The sequence below is a fragment of the Salmo trutta genome, chromosome 27 (assembly GCF_901001165.1).
Source record: "Salmo trutta chromosome 27, fSalTru1.1, whole genome shotgun sequence".
Taxonomy (NCBI): Eukaryota; Metazoa; Chordata; class Actinopteri; order Salmoniformes; family Salmonidae; genus Salmo; species Salmo trutta.
Window position 1 is genome coordinate 37,843,491 of NC_042983.1, and position 14,804 is coordinate 37,858,294.

At 47.1% G+C, this 14,804-nt stretch overlaps 1 protein-coding gene across 2 annotated transcripts in view; it reads right to left on the minus strand.

Moving 5' to 3' along the window:
* Positions 1-692: 692 nt before the first annotated feature.
* bmpr1ba (bone morphogenetic protein receptor, type IBa) overlaps positions 693-14,804 on the minus strand; it is a 134,439-nt gene continuing 120,327 nt past the window's right edge. For both annotated transcript variants that reach the window (XM_029717984.1, XM_029717985.1), the window contains 9 exons: positions 14,202-14,304; positions 10,275-10,377; positions 8,938-9,034; positions 8,040-8,178; positions 5,295-5,487; positions 3,303-3,600; positions 2,230-2,405; positions 1,883-2,013; positions 693-1,689 (listed from right to left, as the gene is read on the minus strand). In XM_029717984.1, the coding sequence (XP_029573844.1) occupies positions 1,564-1,689; positions 1,883-2,013; positions 2,230-2,405; positions 3,303-3,600; positions 5,295-5,487; positions 8,040-8,178; positions 8,938-9,034; positions 10,275-10,377; positions 14,202-14,304 (1,366 nt within the window). In that variant the 3' untranslated portion in view covers positions 693-1,563. The remainder of the gene's footprint in view (positions 1,690-1,882; positions 2,014-2,229; positions 2,406-3,302; positions 3,601-5,294; positions 5,488-8,039; positions 8,179-8,937; positions 9,035-10,274; positions 10,378-14,201; positions 14,305-14,804) is intronic.

A 14,804-nucleotide genomic window follows, 5' to 3' on the forward strand; every position in this document is an offset into this window, starting at 1 on the left:
ACACGCTTACCCCACCAGACATGCCACCAGGGGTCTTTTCACAGTCCCCAAATCCAGAACAAATTCAAGAAAACATACAGTATTATATAGAGCCCTGATTGGATGGAACTCCCTTACATCTCAGACTGGTTAAGTGTCCCATGTAGCTCTGCTAGTAGAGCATGGCGCTTGCAATGCCAGGGTTGTGGGTTTGATTCCCACAGGGGACCAGAATGAAACAAGTATGAACATGTATGCACTCACTACTATAGGACGCTATGGATAAGAGGGTCTGCTTTATAAAAAAGGTGAACAGCAAACCTGGTTTCAGAAAGCAACACAGCATCTCTCCCTTATTTGACCTGGATATTTTGTGTGTATTTACTGATATGTGTGACGTTTTACATTGATTAGTTCTGTTCTTGTTTATAAATGTTCTGTATTATTTCATGTTGGATGTGGACCCCAGGAAGAGTAACTATCGCAACAGCTAATGGGGATTCTAATAAAATAAACAAAAAAAATACCAAGGTTTCATATTTCTGGCGTTTTAATATACTTTGTTCGTTTTTAGTGGTCTGAGGTCAAACGGTGTCAACATTCTGACTTAAGAGAGAACTGTCCCTTTAACTAACCATGTCACTAAAGTACCTGTGTGATGTGCATGGGGTCCCTGGTAGGGTCAAATCATATGATAAATACCAAAGACATCGTCACGTAAATGTTTTAATGCAGATACAATTGGAATTTGAGCTGATATCATTTGAATATCTTTATTTGTAGAGTACATAAAAATTAAGCTACTTTTACAAATGAGGCCCCAGTGAATCAGAACTTGACACTTTATAATGTACTCAAGGTGAAGAAAAAAAACTCCCCTTTACTCCAGACACACCATGGTTTACCTTGGTAAACTACTGGACAACAACAGGGGTGTATTCACTAGGAACCAAACAGAAGCCAACTGGCTAAAATGGGGAGGGACTAAACTAAAATTGTCCAATAAGAAATGCTTGTTTTTGTTGCAAAACCTTTGCGGTGCAAAATGTTTTTCTACGGTTTGCACTAATAAATACACCCAAAAATCTAAATCGACACTTGATTATGGCTTCAGATTGTCAGCTGATTCCTCCTGCTGTCATCCTGTGATGCGCCTGAAGGGGTCACCCTCCACCCTCCTCATGCAGTTCCCCACCTCCCTCTTCCTCTGGCCACCACTGGCCCGTCATCCAAAACTAGAGCAGCTTTCACAGAAAGCACAAATAAAACCCACTTGGCTTGTGTCCTCTTTGTCCAAGCCAACCAAACGTGATCGTAGCAGGTCGCTTTAAAAAGGCAATACCTGCCCCAGGTCTTCAGTATCTAAACAAGTAGTTCATCACGACAGTTCAAGGGGTTACGGGCGGTTCCCTCCTTCTCTTTGAGTGACCGTGGCCCGGGGTGAGGCTCCCTGTGGTACACTGCTGGCTTCTGGTCCTCCTGACCCCCCATGCAGCAGAGGACTGTGGGTAGAGCGGAGCAGAGCGCTGGCTGTCGGTCCGTGGTGACGTGTTTCCCCCACGCCTGGAGTGTCCCTCCCCGCCATCACAGTTTAATATCCTGAGACTCGGACATCTTGGCCAGGGTCTTCTTGACGCGCAGTGCCGTGAGGCGAGAGGCCGGGTTGTGGGCCCAACACTCAGTCATCAACTTGCCCATCTGCCTAAGGCACTGTAGGGGGCACAATAAAACACAGTCAGCTCTAGAGTTTGGATTAACCAACGTGTATGTGTGTGTGTGTGCGCGTGTGTGTACTACACATACTCTACTGTGCATGGTTGGTGTGTGTGTGTGTGTTTACATGCTTGTGTATGTGCATGCTTATGTGACTGTGTGTGTGTCTGTGTATGTGTGACTGGCTTACCTCGTCGCTAGTCCAGCGGTTGGGGAAAGAAGGTCGTAACCTCTTGATGCAGACCACCTCTCTCATGTCCTCATACGAGGGGTCAGAGGGCACCAGGTCATGGTACGGTAGCTGGTACTCCTCTACAATACCTGGAACACATAAATACCACAATGCGGATTTGATCGAATTTCGTCCAAAGTCAGTGTGTTTGCTGAAAGCTCTACAGTACCTCCTAAGACAGTTTCCCCTAGGTACAGATCTAGGATCAGCTTTCACTTCCCCAATCCTAACCTTAACCATAATTGGGAAAAATGCAAAACTGACCCGAGAACCTCATCTAGGGTGAAACTACTCGGTTACAGTACCCCCTGAGACGCAGCGCCTGGCGATCTCCCAGAGGATGAGGCCGAAGCTGTACATGTCGGCCATGATGTAGGACTGGAAGTGGTTCCTGTTGAGGCTCTCATCCAGGACTTCTGGGGGCATGTAGCGCTTGGTGCCCACCCTGGTGTTGGGAGGGATGTCCACCTCGTTGGTGTCACTGGGATGGAGGGAGGGAGAGAGGGAGAGAGAGGGAGACCATGTTCGATTAGATGAGATAGATAGTGATGGATAGAAAAATAGAGGGAGAAATACGGATGGAGAGAAGAACAGAGGGAGAGTTGTTAGATGAGATGAGAGATAGTGATGGAGAGAAGAACAGAGGGAGAGATGTTAGATGAGATGAGAGATAGTGATGGAGGGAAGAACAGAGGGAGAGATGTTAGATGAGATGAGAGATAGTGATGGAGAGAAGAACAGAGGGAGAGATGTTAGATGAGAGATAGTGATGGAGAGAAGAACAGAGGGAGAGATGTTAGATGAGATGAGAGATAGTGATGGAGAGAAGAACAGAGGGAGAGATGTTAGATGAGATGAGAGATAGTGATGGAGAGAAGAACAGAGGGAGAGATGTTAGATGAGATGAGAGATAGTGATGGAGAGAAGAACAGAGGGAGAGATGTTAGATGAGATGAGAGATAGTGATGGAGAGAAGAACAGTGAGAGAGATGTTAGATGAGATGAGAGATAGTGATGGAGAGAAGAACAGAGGGAGAGATGTTAGATGAGATGAGAGATAGTGATGGAGAGAAGAACAGAGGGAGAGATGTTTGATGAGATGAGAGATAGTGATGAGAGAAGAACAGAGGGAGAGATGTTAGATGAGATGAGAGATAGTGATGGAGGGAGAGAAGAACACAAATACAACCATGTTATATTATTTGTTTAGTTTTTAATTACATTTTCCTATTTGTATTTCCACTAACCTTTTCAACTTATTCTTGTCTATTGTGACACTATGATACTCTCATGCAAATAGTTTGGTTGAATCAAATGAATCAATTAATTATGAGGGACAATCGATCGATCGACACACACTAACACTCTCCCTCCCTACCTGATGAATTTGACTGCCAGGCCCAGGTCAGCGATGCAGCAGGCTCCATTCTTCTTCACCAGGATGTTCTTGCTCTTCAGGTCTCTGTGGGCGATGGCCGGCTTGCCCTGGGTGCCAAAGATCTCTGTGTGGAGGTGACAGAGGCCTGACACTGAGGAGTAGGCCAGCCGTAGCATGGCCTTGGTGTCCAGCGTGGTGGACTTGAGGTAGTCGTACAGAGAGCCACCCTCATGGTAGTCTGTGATCAGGTAGAGCTGGGTCCACGAGCCTGTTCCCTTGATGTCAGCCGCTATGAAGCCTGATGGACACAGGGGGAGTAGAGAGCTATGGAACTATGGAACATTATAGCACTATTATAGCATTACAGTATATGTACAGAGAATTCGGAAAGTATTCATGCCCCTTCCCTTTTTACACATTTTGTTACATTACAGCCCAATTTTAAAATGGATTAAATAAAAAATGATCATCAATCTACACACAATACCCCATAATGACAAAGCAAAAACAGGTTTTGATACATTTTTGCAAATGTATTAAAAATAATAATAATAACTCCCTTATTTACATAAGTATTCAGACCCTTTGTTATAAGACTCGAAATTGAGCTCAGGTGCATCCTGTTTCTATTGATCATCCTTGAGATGTTTCTACAACTTGATTGGAGTCCACCTGTGGTAAATTCAATTGATAGGACATGATTTGGAAAGGCCCATACCTGTCTATATAAGGTCCCACAGTTCACAGTGCATGTCAGAGCAAAAACCAAGCCATGAGGCCGAAGGAATTGACCGTAGAGCGCCGAGACAGGATTGTGTCGAGGCACAGATCTAGAGAAGGGTACCAAAAAATGTCTACAGCATTGAAGCTCCCCAAGAACACAGTGGCCTCCAACATTCTTAACTTGAAGAAGTTTGGAACCACCACGACTCTTCCTAGAGCTGGCCGCCCGGCCAAACTGAGCAATCGGGGGAGAAGGGCCTTGGTCAGGGAGGTGACCAAGAACCCAATGGTCACTGACAGAGCTCCAGAGTTCCTCTGTGGAGATGGGAGAACCTTCCAGGACAACCATCTCTGTAGCACACAACCAATCAGGCCTTTATGGAAGAGTGGCCAGACGGAATCCACTCCTCAGTAAAAGGCACATGACAGCCCGCTTGGAGTTTTCCAAAAGGCACCTAAAGGACTCAGTCCATGAGAAATAAGATTCTCTGGTCTGATGAAATCAAGCTTGAACTCTTTGGCTTGAATTCCAAGCATCATGTCTGGAGGAAACCTGGCACCACCCCTACGGTGAAGCATGGTGGAGGCAGCATCATGCTGTGGGGATGTTTTTCAGCGGCAGGGACTGGGAGACTAGTCAGGATCGAGGGAAAGATGAATGGAGCAAAGTACAGAGAGATCCTTGATGAAAACCTGCTCCAGAGTGCTCAGGACATCAGACTGGGGTGAAAGTTCACCTTGCAACAGGACAACGACCCTAAGCACACAGCCAAGACAACGCAGGAGTGGCTTCAGGGCAAGTCTCTGAATGTCCTTGAGTGGCCCAGCCAGAGCCCGGACTTGAACCTGATCAAACATCTCTAGAGAGACCTGAAAATAGCTGTGCAGCGACGCTCCCCATCCAACCTGACAGAGCTTGAGAGGATCTGCAGAGAAGCATGGGAGAAACTCCCCAAATACAGGTGTGCCAAGCTTGTAGCGTCATACCCAAGAAGACTCGAGGCTGTAATCACTGCCAAAGATGCTTCAACAAAGTACTGAGTAATGGGTCTGAATACTTACGTAAATGTGATATTTCTGTTTTTTATATACCTTTGCAAAAATAAAAAACTGTTTTTGCTTTGTCATTATGAAGTATTGTGTGTATATTGCAAAAAAAAATACACAATTATTACATTTTATAATTAGGCTGCATGTGGAAAAAGTCAAGAGGTCTGAATACTTTCCGAATGCACTGTGTATCTCAACACAGCCACTCTCTCTCCTTACACAGTATGTTCTCGTGTCTCATGAGGACAGTCTGGTAAATCTCAGTCTCTCTGAACCAGCTGGCCTCTTCGGTGGTGAAGAAGACTTTGACGGCCACCCTCTCTCCTCTCCACTTGCCCATCCACACCTCCCCGTAGCGACCCTTTCCAATCTGCTTCACCATCTGAATCTGCTTGGCTATGGTGCGCTGCACCTGGGAGGAGGAGAGGAGAGGAGAGGGGAGGAAAGGAGAGGAGAGGGGAGGAGAGGAGAGGGGGGAGAGGAGAGGAGAGGGGAGGAGGAGAGTGGGGAGAGGGGAGGAGAGGAGAGGAGAGGGGGGAGAGGAGAGGGGGGAGAGGGGATACAGGGAGAGGAGAGGGGAGGAGAGCGATGTCAGACAAGGTTCCTTCCCATTGGTGATAGATGAGGGGAGTTTCCCCCCCCCCACTGTGTGGTAGATGAGGGGAGTTTCCCCCCGCTGTGTGATAGATGAGGGGAGTTTCCCCCCCCCCCACTGTGTGGTAGATGAGGGGAGTTTCCCCCCACTGTGTGGTAGATGAGGGGAGTTCCCCCCCCCCACTGTGTGGTAGATGAGGGGAGTTTACCTCCACTGTGTGGTAGATGAGGGGAGTCCCCCCCCCCCCCCACTGTGTGGTAGATGAGGGGAGTTTCTCCCCCCCCCCCCCCCCCGTGTGGTAGATGAGGGGAGTTTCCCCCCACTGTGTGAAGTGCTAAGAACACTGGAAAAGCTCTATATAAATCCAATCAATTGTTATTTATAAATCCAATCAATTATGTGGGCAAGGAAAATACTGAAAATAAACTGTGAATCGCCATTAATAAAGGATTAATAATACATTTAAAGTTTACATATCAGTTTAAAAAGGTTTACTCAAGTGGAAAAAACTTGGAAGGAAAAATTATTTGATTAAAGTGTAAGTGGTTGATTGTTTGAAAGAATGAGAGAGCATTTGTATGAGTATACAAACAGTGTTAGGCTCTCTCTGGCCCAATATGCACTCAGTGTTAGGCTCTCTCTGGCCCAATATGCACTCAAACAGTGTTAGGCTCTCTCTGGACCAACATGCACTCAAACAGTGTTAGGCTCTCTCTGGCCCAACATGCACTCAAACAGTGTTAGGCTCTCTCTGGCCCAATATGCACTCAGTGTTAGGCTCTCTCTGGCCCAATATGCACTCAAACAGTGTTAGGCTCTCTCTGGCTCAATATGCACTCAAACAGTGTTAGGCTCTCTCTGGCCCAACATGCACTCAAACAGTGTTAGGCTCTCTCTGGACCAACATGCACTCAAACAGTGTTAGGCTCTCTCTGGCCCAATATGCACTCAGTGTTAGGCTCTCTCTGGCCCAATATGCACTCGAACAGTGTTAGGCTCTCTCTGGACCAACATGCACTCAGTGTTAGGCTCTCTCTGGCCCAACATGCACTCAAACAGTGTTAGGCTCTCTCTGGCCCAATATGCATACAAACAGTGTTAGGCTCTCTCTGGCCCAACATGCACTCAAACAGTGTTAGGCTCTCTCTGGCCCAACATGCACTCAAACAGTGTTAGGCTCTCTCTGGCCCAATATGCACTCAAACAGTGTTAGGCTCTCTCTGGCCCAACATGCACTCAAACAGTGTTAGGCTCTCTCTGGCCCAATATGCACTCAAACAGTGTTAGGCTCTCTCTGGACCAACATGCACTCAGTGTTAGGCTCTCTCTGGCCCAACATGCACTCAAACAGTGTTAGGCTCTCTCTGGCCCAATATGCACTCAGTGTTAGGCTCTCTCTGGCCCAATATGCACTCAAACAGTGTTAGGCTCTCTCTGGCCCAACATGCACTCAAACAGTGTTAGGCTCTCTCAGGCCCAACATGCACTCAAACAGTGTTAGGCTCTCTCTGGCCCAGAATGCACTCAAACAGTGTTAGGCTCTCTCTGGCCCAGAATGCACTCAAACAGTGTTAGGCTCTCTCTGGCCCAGAATGCACTGAAGTGGTGCTGAAGTGACGTGTAACACCCACGTGGCAGAACGGTTGTGATACAATGGAGAGGTTTTCCTGCACAAAAATAATTACAAAAGTGTTGTGGAGACACAGCTCATGTGTAAACATTTTTGTACAGACTGACAAACCCTCTGTCGTAGCACAAACATATCCGTTGTATCATTGTGTTGTTCATCAGTTGTACTACCTGGGTGTGTGGGTGACCTTCAAATATCTCCTTTCTCCTGAAGTGTACACTCCTTCACTACTTCCCACAAACCTTTCTCCTGAAGTGTACACTCCTTCACTACTTCCCACAAACCTTTCTCCTGAAGTGTACACTCCTTCACTACTTCCCACAAACCTTTCTCCTGAAGTGTACACTCCTTCACTACTTCCCACAAACCTTTCTCCTGAAGTGTACACTCCTTCACTACTTCCCACAAACCTTTCTCCTGAAGTGTACACTCCTTCACTACTTCCCACAAACCTTTCTCCTGAAGTGTACACTCCTTCACTACTTCCCACAAACCTTTCTCCTGAAGTGTACACTCCATTACTTTCCACAAACCTTTCTATGGAAGTGTACACTCCTTCACTACTTCCCACAAATCCAAAGCATTGAATTGGTCTAGACATGGGCTAGTGGGAGTTTTCACAATGTTTCTTACACCAGTAATTGACTTTCCAATCGGTGAAGGGACGTGATTAAATCCCCACTTCAGAAGGATACAACCAGTGAGCTGGTGGTAGAGGGATGCAGTGTGTGTAACATACCAGCAGGGGGAGACCTGAGCCACTTCCTGAACTCTGGGACTGTTCTATGAGGTCTCTGAGAGACTCTCCCGGAGGGATATAGGACTCATCCTGCTCCAGACCAATGCTGTAGCGCGGCCCAGACTCCTGACGCTTGTACCTGCAGCACAGCCAAACACACACACATCAGTATACATCAAACAACCCTTTAATGTGAGTAGTCTGTATGTAATATCTCAATTCTGGTTGATTCAAACATTGACTAGAAAACATGTCATATCAGAGATACATGATTCTTCGTTGTGATCAATTATTTCATTCAAAGTACCAACAATACTTGTCTTGTGGATTCATCAGACAAAAGAGAAACAATAAAATAACAGTCTTTTTTAAATACATTTGTTCCCAAAGTGGAATGAATATTTTAAGTACGGATGAACAAATAGACTGTACATGTACTGGGAATAACCGTATTCATAACATGGGTAAGAGGTCATTCTAGAACAGGACTAACTGCCCAACCCTGTTCCTGGAGAGCTACCCTCCAGTAGGTTTTCACTCCAACCCTGTTCCTGTAGAGCTACCCTCCAGTAGGTTTTCACTCCAACCATGTTCCTGTAGAGCTACCCTCCAGTAGGTTTTCACTCCAACCCTGTTCCTGTAGAGCTACCCTCCAGTAGGTTTTCCCTCCAGTAGGTTTTCACTCCAACCATGTTCCTGTAGAGCTACCCTCCAGTAGGTTTTCACTCCAACCCTAATCTTGCATACCTGATATTAGCAATTACCTGGTTGATAAACTGAATCAGGTTAGTTACAAATGGGGTTAGAGCAAAAACCTACAAAACGGTAGGTAGCTCTCCAGGAACAGAGTTGAACAGCCCTGTTCTAAAACGTTATCTCGAGGCAAACCGAGTCTCACCTGAAGTAGCAGAAAATAATGATGAGAGCCAGGATGATGCTGCACACAGTGACAGAGATGAGCAGAGCCATGTGGTGAATGTTCCCATCTGCATAATCTACAGAGAGAGAGAGGGAGAGGGGGGTGAGAGAGAGAGAGAGAATGGGGAGAGCGAGAGGGGGGAGAGAGAGATAGAGGGGAGCAAGAGAGGGCGGGGAGGAGGGTTTGAGTGGGGAGATATAGGAGGAGGGGGAGAGGGGGGAGAGAGAGAGATAGAGGGGAGCGAGAGAGGGCGGGGAGGAGGGGGAGGAGGGTTTGAGTGGGGAGATATAGGAGGAGGGGGAGAGGGGGGAGAGAGAGATAGAGGGGAGCGAGAGAGGGCGGGGAGGAGGGGGAGGAGGGTTTGAGTGGGGAGATATAGGAGGAGGGGGAGAGGGGGGAGAGAGGGAGTGCAAAAGGAGGAGGGAGAGAAGAAAGGGGGAGAGAGTAATAACTGATCACTTTATATAAGTAACAGATCACATATTCAATACAAACAGGGGCCACACATCCCTTTGGAAATAGACAACAGTCAAAAACAGTCATCATTAAGTCATGTTATTTCAAAGGTTCTTTATTGTTAATCCAACATGTTATACTCTCTCTCAGTTCCACACACACAATGGTGTCCCCAGGGACAGAGTGAACTAGCTGAGGGAACCCTAGTCCTGATCGATAGGATCTCTTCCTGAAGCCCGCTGCTCGAGTTTCAGATTGATGACACTGCTGGCCATGTCCGCTGGGAGTTCTGCTTTCTCTGGGACTCTAGTCTTACTGCCACACACACCCTGGACCTGCCCTGTGTGTGAAGTCCAACACATCCTTTCAGTCTGACACACACACACACACACACACACACACACACACACACACACACACACACACACACACACACACACACACACACACACACACACACACACAAACACACACACGCGTGTGTACATACAAAAAAAGAACTGAAGAAATATATCTAGTTTTGGGTCTTCTACAGAAACCCTAGCTAGTGATCTCTTGGGCCGATTGTGGGCCAATCACTGCAGAGGAGCAGAGCTATGCAGCTGACTTTACTGGCTCCATTTCACCTGCTTCTCTCACTGGTGACTCGCTGACACTGTCACCTCGCTGGGCCCTGACACTGTCACCTCGCTGGGCCCTGACACTGGCACTGGTAACTCGCTGGGCCCTGTCACTGGCAACTCGCTGTCCCCGGCAACTCGCTGTCCCCGGCAACTCGCTGTCCCCGGCAACTCGCTGTCAACTCACTATCACTGGTCACTTCTGTCTGTGTATGCGAGTGTGTGTATAAAATATATTACTGGGTGTTTTGAGTGGGGGCAGGGTGGGGTGCAGGTCTTTGTTGCAGTAGTCCTGGTCAGTACAGCACTCCAGGGATCTTCTCAGTCGGGAGTTGCCTGTATCCTGGAAGCACAATTACATCATATGAATACATCAGATACTGTTGCTGTTCAATTTCCACAAGTGTAGCAACTTTCATGCTTTTATGAAAATGTTTTGACCCAAAATGGGCACATATCGCCTGGAGTACACCTCGTACAGACAATACATTGATGAATTGAAGATGTGTTTGTGGTGTGCTGACTACACTACATGACCGAAAGTATGTGGACACCTTGTCGAACAGCTCATTCCAAAATCATGGGCATTAATATGGAGTTGGTCTCCCCTTTGCTGCGAGAACAGCCTCTACTCTTCTGGGAAGGCTTTCCACTAGATGTTGGAACATTGCTGCAGGGACTTGCTTCCATTCAGCCACAAGCATTAGTGAGGTCGGGCACTGATGTTGGGAGATAAGGCCTGGCTCGCAGTCTACATTCCAGTTCATCCCAAAGGTGTTCAATGGAGTTGAGGTCAGGGCTCTGTGCAGGCCAGTCAAGTTCTTCCACACCAATCTTGACAAACCATTTCTGTATGGACCTCGCTTTGTGCATGGGGCATTGTCATGCTGAAACAGGAAAGGGCCTTCCCCAAACTGTTGCCACAAAGTTGGAAGCACAGAATCATCTAGAATGGTATTGTATGCTGTAGCGTTAAGATTTCCCTTCACTGGAACTAAGGGGCCTAGTCCTAACCATTGAAAAACATCCCCAGACCATTATTCCTCCTCCACCAAACTTTACAGTTGGCACTATGCATTCGGCCAGGTAGTGTTCTCCTGGCATCCGCCAAACCCAGATTCGTCCATCAGACTGCCAGATGGTGAAGAGTGATTCATCACATCAGAGAATGCATTTCCACTGCTCCCGAGTCCAATGGCGGCGATCTTTACACCACTCCAGCCGACACTTGATAGTGATCTTAGGCTTGTATGTGGCTGCTCGGCCATGGAAACCCATTTCATGAAGCTCCCAACGAACAGTTATTGTGCTGACGTTGCTTCCAGAGGCAGTTTGGAACTCGGTAGTGAGTGTTGCAACCAAGGACAGACGCTTCAGCATTCAGAGGTCACATTCTGTGAGCTTGTGTGGCCTACCACTTTGCGGCTGAGCCATTGTTGCTCCCAGACGTTTCCACTTCACAATAACAGCAATTATAGTTGAACGGGGCAGCTCTAGCAGGACAGAAATTTGACGAACTAACTTGTTGGAAAGGTGGCATCCTATGACAGTGCCACGTTGAAAGTCACTGAGCACTTCAGTAAGGCCATTCTACTGCCAATGTTTGTGTATGGAGATTGCATGGCTGTGTGCTTGATTTTATACACCCGTCAGCAACGGATGTGGCTGAAATAGCCCACATACACAATATATACAAAAGTATCTCATTACCTATGGACTGTATCTACTACAAGTAATCAGCAGCCGACCTACTTTGAGAATGGATCTGAGAATCATCAATCATTATTCATTGTGATGTAATATGCTAAACGGATCCTAAAATCAGCACTCCTACTCTAAGATGATTGATACATACAGTAAGTCCCCTGATTGTGTGTAGAGGGCATTGTCTGCTTTCTACTGTGTCGTCCAGGTGGTTGGTGCTGCTGTCAGTGTCCAAAGGTGTGGATTTACTGGTGAAGTTACCCCTATGCGCTGATCTGGGTCAGTCTTGCATTTTCCACATTATTTGTTAAGGTTAGGATTGGTGGAGGGGAAGCTGATCCTAGATCTGTACCTAGGTGAAACTTAAATCACAGAGTGGTTTCACTGTGGTAGAGTGGAGTGGTTTCACTGTGGAAGAGTGAGGTGGTTTCACTGTGGAAGAGTGGAGTGGTTTCACTGTGGAAGAGTGGAGTGGTTTCACTGTGGAAGAGTGGAGTGGTTTCACTGTGGTAGAGTGAGGTGGTTTCAGTGTGGAAGAGTGAGGTGGTTTCAGTGTGGTGGAGTGGAGTGATTTAGATGCACTATTGTAAAGTGGTTGTTCCACTGGATATCTTAAGGTGAATGCACCAATTTGTAAGTCGCTCTGGATAAGAGCGTTTGCTAAATGACTTAAATGTAAATGTAATGTAAATGTTTCACTGTGGTGGAGTGAGGTGGTTTCAGTGTGGTGGAGTGGGGTGGTTTCAGTGTGGTGGAGTGAGGTGGTTTCAGTGTGGTGGAGTGAGGTGGTTTCAGTGTGGTGGAGTGAGGTGGTTTCAGTGTGGAAGAGTGAGAGGGTTTCACTGTGGAAGAGTGAGGTGGTTTCACTGTGGAAGAGTGAGAGGGTTTCACTGTGGAAGAGTGAGAGGGTTTCACTGTGGAAGAGTGAGGTGGTTTCACTGTGGAAGAGTGAGGTGGTTTCAGTGTGGAAGAGTGAGAGGGTTTCACTGTGGAAGAGTGAGGTGGTTTCACTGTGGAAGAGTGAGAGGGTTTCACTGTGGAAGAGTGAGAGGGTTTCACTGTGGAAGAGTGAGGTGGTTTCACTGTGGTAGAGTGAGGTGGTTTCAGTGTGGAAGAGTGAGGTGGTTTCAGTGTGGTGGAGTGGAGTGATTTAGATGCACTATTGTAAAGTGGTTGTTCCACTGGATATCTTAAGGTGAATGCACCAATTTGTAAGTCGCTCTGGATAAGAGCGTTTGCTAAATGACTTAAATGTAAATGTAATGTAAATGTTTCACTGTGGTGGAGTGAGGTGGTTTCAGTGTGGTGGAGTGGGGTGGTTTCAGTGTGGTGGAGTGAGGTGGTTTCAGTGTGGTGGAGTGAGGTGGTTTCAGTGTGGTGGAGTGAGGTGGTTTCAGTGTGGAAGAGTGAGAGGGTTTCACTGTGGAAGAGTGAGGTGGTTTCACTGTGGAAGAGTGAGAGGGTTTCACTGTGGAAGAGTGAGAGGGTTTCACTGTGGAAGAGTGAGAGGGTTTCACTGTGGAAGAGTGAGAGGGTTTCACTGTGGAACAGTGAGGTGGTTTCACTGTGGAAGAGTGAGGTGGTTTCACTGTGGAAGAGTGAGGTGGTTTCACTGTGGAAGAGTGAGGTGGTTTCACTGTGGAGGAGTGAGGTGGTTTCACTGTGGTGGAGTGGTTTCAGTGTGGTGGAGTGGTTTCAGTGTGGTGGAGTGAGGTGGTTTTAGTGTGGTGGAGTGAGGTGGTTTTAGTGTGGTGGAGTGGTTTCAGTGTGGTGGAGTGGTTTCAGTGTGGTGGAGTGGTTTCAGTGTGGTGGAGTGGTTTCAGTGTGGTGGGGTGGTTTCAGTGTGGTGGGGTGGTTTCAGTGTGGTGGAGTGGTTTCAGTGTGGTGGTTTCAGTGTGGTTGAATGGTTTCGGTGAGGTGGTTTCACTATGGTGGAGTGGGGTGGTTTCAGTGTGGTGGTTTCAGTGAGGTGGTTTCAGTGTGGTGGAGTGAGGTGGTTTCAGTGTGGTGGAGTGGGGTGGTTTCAGTGTGGTGGAGTGGGGTGGTTTCAGTGTGGTGGAGTGGGGTGGTTTCAGTGTGGTGGAGTGGGGTGGTTTTAGTGTGGTGTGGTGGAGTGGTTTCAGTGTGGTGGTTTCAGTGTGGTGGAATGGTTTCAGTGAGGTGGTTTCACTATGGTGGCGTGGGGTGGTTTCAGTATGGTTGAATGGTTTCAGTGTGGTGGTTTCACTATGGTGGAATGGGGTGGTTTCAGTATGGTGGAGTGGGGTGGTTTCAGTGTGGTTGAATGGTTTCAGTGTGGTGGTTTCACTATGGTGGAATGGGGTGGTTTCAGTATGGTGGAGTGGGGTGGTTTCAGTGTGGTTGAATAGTTTCAGTGTGGTGGTTTCAGTGTGGTGGAATGGGTTGGTTTCAGTGTGGTGGAGTGGGGTGGTTTCAGTGTGGTGGAGTGGTCCTCAGACTTACCCTGCACTGGAACTCTGATCCCACCAGACCCAGACATCCTGATGTGAGGACAGGGACCCCTCCCTCCTCTTCCTCCACCATGGTGAAGCAGTACCCATCCGTCCTAAATCACAACACATTACATTACCATCTAGATCATCACAATCTACCTGCACTATCACCATTACTCAGATCATTATCCGTCCTAGATCACAAAACACAATGCATTACCATCTAACATCATGATCAAATCAAACTTTATTTCGTGCCCCCCAAATAAATGCAGTACAAGGTGCTTCACATACATCATCACTATATACATTATCACCATTACTCAGATCATTACTGCATTAATAGCACCATCAATAAGCATAACAATTATCATCAGTCATTTCTATTATGTCCAGCACAATGACTTCATGTACTTATTAATAATGTACATTATCAACATCTAATTCATTAGTGATCGGTGCTAATTAGTCAAATGTGAGTACCATTCACAACTGGTGTGTGTGTGTGCGTGTGTGTGTGTATACACAGTTTACTATACGTGTGATTATCAGAAGGCCTCACAAGAATAGTGAGCCAACAAAAATGATGAGAAGTGATGACATTTTGCCGGTC